Consider the following 4,160-nt stretch of genomic DNA (forward strand, 5'->3'; position numbering starts at 1 on the left):
TAATTAAAGAATTAAAAATTGAAACTGACATCGAGAAAGAAAATAAAAACCATGTCATTACAGACATGAATGATGTCATTGAATACTGCTTCTTTTATAATCAAACATACTCCGTAGAGCTGCTAGAAGATGAAGACGAAGGGACGGGATTAGTCTCCCCTGAGCCAGGAAGAATAGAAACTAATTCTATTCGTATTTTATTAATTGCTTATTATTTTAATTAAATGATTTTTATCAGAAAAAAAATAATGACACTAAAAATTCTTTCTTTTTGTTTTAAAGAACTATTAATTCTTCTATATAACATTATTTTAAACTATAAAATTGTTTTTATTGGTATATCAAAATAAGATCTCAGTTTAGTACCTGAAAAAGAATCCTAAATTACATTATTCCTTTAAAAGCAAGATTATTTAAAAAAATAAAGAAGAATGTACGTGGAACCAGATCAGTTTATGTTATTTCTTCTTTTTTTAACTTTAAAAAATAAAATAAAGACTAATTACTTGGTATGGACGTAACAAAATTTCCTTTACCTCAAGGGCTTAAAGTTCAATTAGACAAAATTCGAGCTAAACGTGCATTTAATCCAGCTGAGTGGATAGAAAAGAAATGTACAATGTTAAATAATTATTTTAAAGAATGTGGATTAAAAGGAATTATATTAAATTGTTCAGGTGGAATTGACTCATCAGTTACTGCAGCATTATGTGTTTATGCACAAAAAATGCCTAATTCTCCAATTCAAAAAATCCTTTGCTTAGCTCAACCAATTCACTCTACTGCATCAATTCAAAATAAAGCATTTATTATATGTGAGCATCTTGGAATTGAAATTAAGACAATTGACCAAACTACAATATTTGATAATCTTCATTCACTTGTTGAAAACTCAGTTGGACTTAAAGGAAATGCTTTTTCTGATGGACAATTAAGGAGTTATATGAGAACCCCAACTGCTTATTATGTATCACAACTAATGAGTGCTAATGGAATTCCTTCTGTTGTTATGGGAACAGGTAATTTTGATGAAGATGGATATATTCTTTATTATTGTAAGGCTGGTGATGGAGTTGTTGATTTAAGTCTTATTTCTGATCTTCATAAAGCAGAAGTTTATCGAGTTGGTGCTGAACTTAAACTTCCAGATATTATTCTTGGTGCAGTTCCATCAGCAGACTTATGGTCAGGACAAACTGATGAAGATGAAATAGGATGTAGTTATCAATTCATTGAATTATATACAGAATATTTAATGATGAATGAAATGGACAAAAAGTCATTTATTAGTGCATTAGATGAAACTTCATTGAAACAATTTAATGAATGGAGTGAGGTTGTCCAAAAGATTCATAAAAGAAATTCACATAAAAAGTTCCTTCCTAAAACATTACCAGTTTATAAAAATATGGAAGAGTTCTTAACTCATTAAAATAATATTCTTTTAATTCAAAGTTAATATTTTCAAGTAGTAGTTTTTCTGTTATTATTGTTGGTTAAAAGACTTTATTTTTAATTCGATCTTTTTATAAGTCTAACAAAAAAACAATGAAAAAGCTTTAAGAGATGAAAAGGAATGGTAACAAAAACAAAGAATATAAAAAAATACAAAAAAGTAAAACAAGTATGTCTCAAATATTATTTTTGGGATTCAAAATAGAAGGATTTTATATAAGTCAGTAAGTCATTAAAAAGAACTTAAAAAGAATACAAATAAAATAAACAAATTTAAATAAACACTATGTCGTTACTTGATTTTTTTCGTACAAAACATATTAATGTACTTTTATGTGGAATTGATGGTGCTGGAAAAACCTCTATTACATTAACATTAAGTGGTCTTGATCCTAAAATTTTTCCTCCAAAACCAACTTTGGGTTATAATTCTCCCTCTTTTAAATCAAATGGAATTAAATGGGTTTTTTGGGACGTTTGTGGTCAGGCTAAATTTCGTGGACTTTGGAAATCATATTATACTAACGTTATTGCCGTTGCATATGTTATCGACGCCAAAGATACAGAAAGATTTCAAGAATCAAAAAATCTTTTATGGGGAATTATTAATGACCCAACGATTCGTTCTTATCCAATTCTTGTTTGGGTAAATCGTGGTCATTCTAATGAACTTAATGACCTTCCTAAAGACCGTGTATTTGTTCTAGACTGTGACGCTTACAAGGGAACAGGTCTTAAAGAAGGATTAAAATGGTTGAAAAAAAAGTTAAAGTAAATAACATTTATTGTATATATACAATTTTGTTATATATATCATTTATATCAATTTGTGTTATTAAAAAGTTAAAAAAATTTTAAACCCTTTTTACACATTTATTAAAAAAAAAATTCAATTAAAAATCAAGTATTACAAATGAAAATTGAAATTCTCTTTTATTAAATAAAAGTTAAATAAAAATATTTATTACATTAGAAAATAAATAAAAGAAAAAATCATATTTTTTTTATAAAAAGTGTTGAATAACAAGTAAAAATACTTAAAAAAAGAAAAATAAAGGGTAAGAATCTTCCATCATATTCCAATTACATCTTTTATAAATTGGAAAAAAGGATTTAAAGTCCAGGGCATATTACACAAAATTCAAATTAAATTAAATGCCACCTAAACCATCACATACTATTACTGGTCAAGATCATAATAACGCTATTGAAATAGATTGGTCTAAATGCATGGGATGTGGTATGTGTGCTATGAGATGTAATTATGGAGTATTACATAAATCTGGTCCAAAAATTCCACCAACAGTTACTCCAAATAGAGAGAATGTTACTCAACCAAATGATGATAAAACACGTGTTCTTATTGATGAATCAGATTGTGTTGGATGTGGACAATGTTCAAGCGCTTGTAACTTTGGTGCTATTAAACCAGTAAGTCATATTGAAAGAGTATTCGAAGCAAAGAAAGCTGGAAAGAAGCTTGTTGCAATGATTGCACCAGCTACTCGTGTTGGTATTGCTGAAGCAATGGGACTTCCAATTGGAACATCTGCTATGGCACAATTAGTTCATTGTTTAAGACTTGTTGGATTTGATTATGTTTTTGATATTAATTCAGCTGCAGATAAGACTACAATGGACGATCTTGCTGAAGTTGTTGAAATGAAGAAAGAGGGAAAAGGACCTGCTATTACCTCATGTTGCCCAGGATGGTTAGAATATTTAGAAAAGAAATACCCAGATTTAATTCCAAGAGTTTCTACTGCTAGATCACCAATTGCTTGTCTTGCTGGATGTATTAAAAACGCATGGTGCAAAGATATGAAAATTCCAAAAGAAGATATTTACACAGTTGGAATTATGCCATGTATTGCTAAAAAAGTAGAATCACAAAGACCTAATCTTCATCAAGACTATGACGCTGCTTTAACTACAAATGAAATTGCTACATACTTCAAAGCACATCTTCCAGCTGAAGAATGTAAATTTACTCCAGAAAGAGAAGAAACTCTTTCTAAAACTGAAGATGGACAATGTGATTTACCATTCAGAAGAATTTCTGGAGGAACAAATATTTTTGCAAAGACTGCTGGTGTTGCTGAAACAGTTTTGAGAGTATTAGTTAAACAAGCTGGACTTCAATGGGATCCATCTAAAATTCAAGCTGAAGTTATGTTTAAAGATAATGCTTCAGGCTCTGCTATGACTAAATTAACCATTGATATTGCAGGAACTCCAATTGTTGGTGTAATTTGTCATGGAGGACAAGCCATTACTAAAGCATGTGATATGATGAGAGCTGGAGAACTTAAATGTGATGTAGTTGAAATGATGGCATGTGTTAATGGATGTCAATGTGGTGCTGGACAACCAAAAATTCCACCTGCTAAGAAAGCTGATTTTGTTAAAAGAACTGCTGAGCTTGATAGACTTGATGATAATACTGATATTAAAGCAGCTTGTGAAAACACAGATGTTCTTGCATGGATTGACTCCCACTTTGATAGTCATGAACAACATGAACATCTTCATACAACTTATCACGCCAGATATCCACAGGCTTAAATTTAATTGAAACTTTTATTTTTAATAATTGAGTTAATATTTTTATTATAAATAAATAATTAACTAATAAAGAAAGATATTTTGGTTTTATATTTTCTTTTCATAAATGCAGCAATATTTTGTGTGTATAGAAAATCAAA

The 4,160-nt window shown here is 29.3% G+C and overlaps 3 protein-coding genes across 3 annotated transcripts; all 3 read left to right on the forward strand.

Moving 5' to 3' along the window:
* Positions 1 to 511: 511 nt before the first annotated feature.
* On the forward strand, positions 512 to 1,432 carry ENU1_198850 (NAD+ synthase domain containing protein; the record flags this gene model as incomplete). Its single annotated transcript, XM_008862048.1, has 1 exon — positions 512 to 1,432. One exon carries the CDS (start codon positions 512 to 514, stop codon positions 1,430 to 1,432), a length of 921 nt encoding a protein of 306 aa, XP_008860270.1.
* Positions 1,433 to 1,741: 309 nt separating this feature from the next.
* On the forward strand, positions 1,742 to 2,230 carry ENU1_198860 (ADP-ribosylation factor, putative; the record flags this gene model as incomplete). Its single annotated transcript, XM_008862049.1, has 1 exon — positions 1,742 to 2,230. The coding sequence occupies one exon, from the start codon at positions 1,742 to 1,744 to the stop codon at positions 2,228 to 2,230; it is 489 nt and encodes a 162-aa protein (XP_008860271.1).
* Positions 2,231 to 2,610: 380 nt separating this feature from the next.
* Positions 2,611 to 4,020, forward strand: ENU1_198870 (Fe-hydrogenase, putative; the record flags this gene model as incomplete). The annotated part of the gene is made up of 1 exon (XM_008862050.1): positions 2,611 to 4,020. The coding sequence occupies one exon, from the start codon at positions 2,611 to 2,613 to the stop codon at positions 4,018 to 4,020; it is 1,410 nt and encodes a 469-aa protein (XP_008860272.1).
* Positions 4,021 to 4,160: the final 140 nt, after the last annotated feature.

Source organism: Entamoeba nuttalli (assembly GCF_000257125.1).
Source record: "Entamoeba nuttalli P19 unplaced genomic scaffold asmbl_9437, whole genome shotgun sequence".
Classification (NCBI taxonomy): domain Eukaryota; phylum Evosea; order Mastigamoebida; family Endamoebidae; genus Entamoeba; species Entamoeba nuttalli.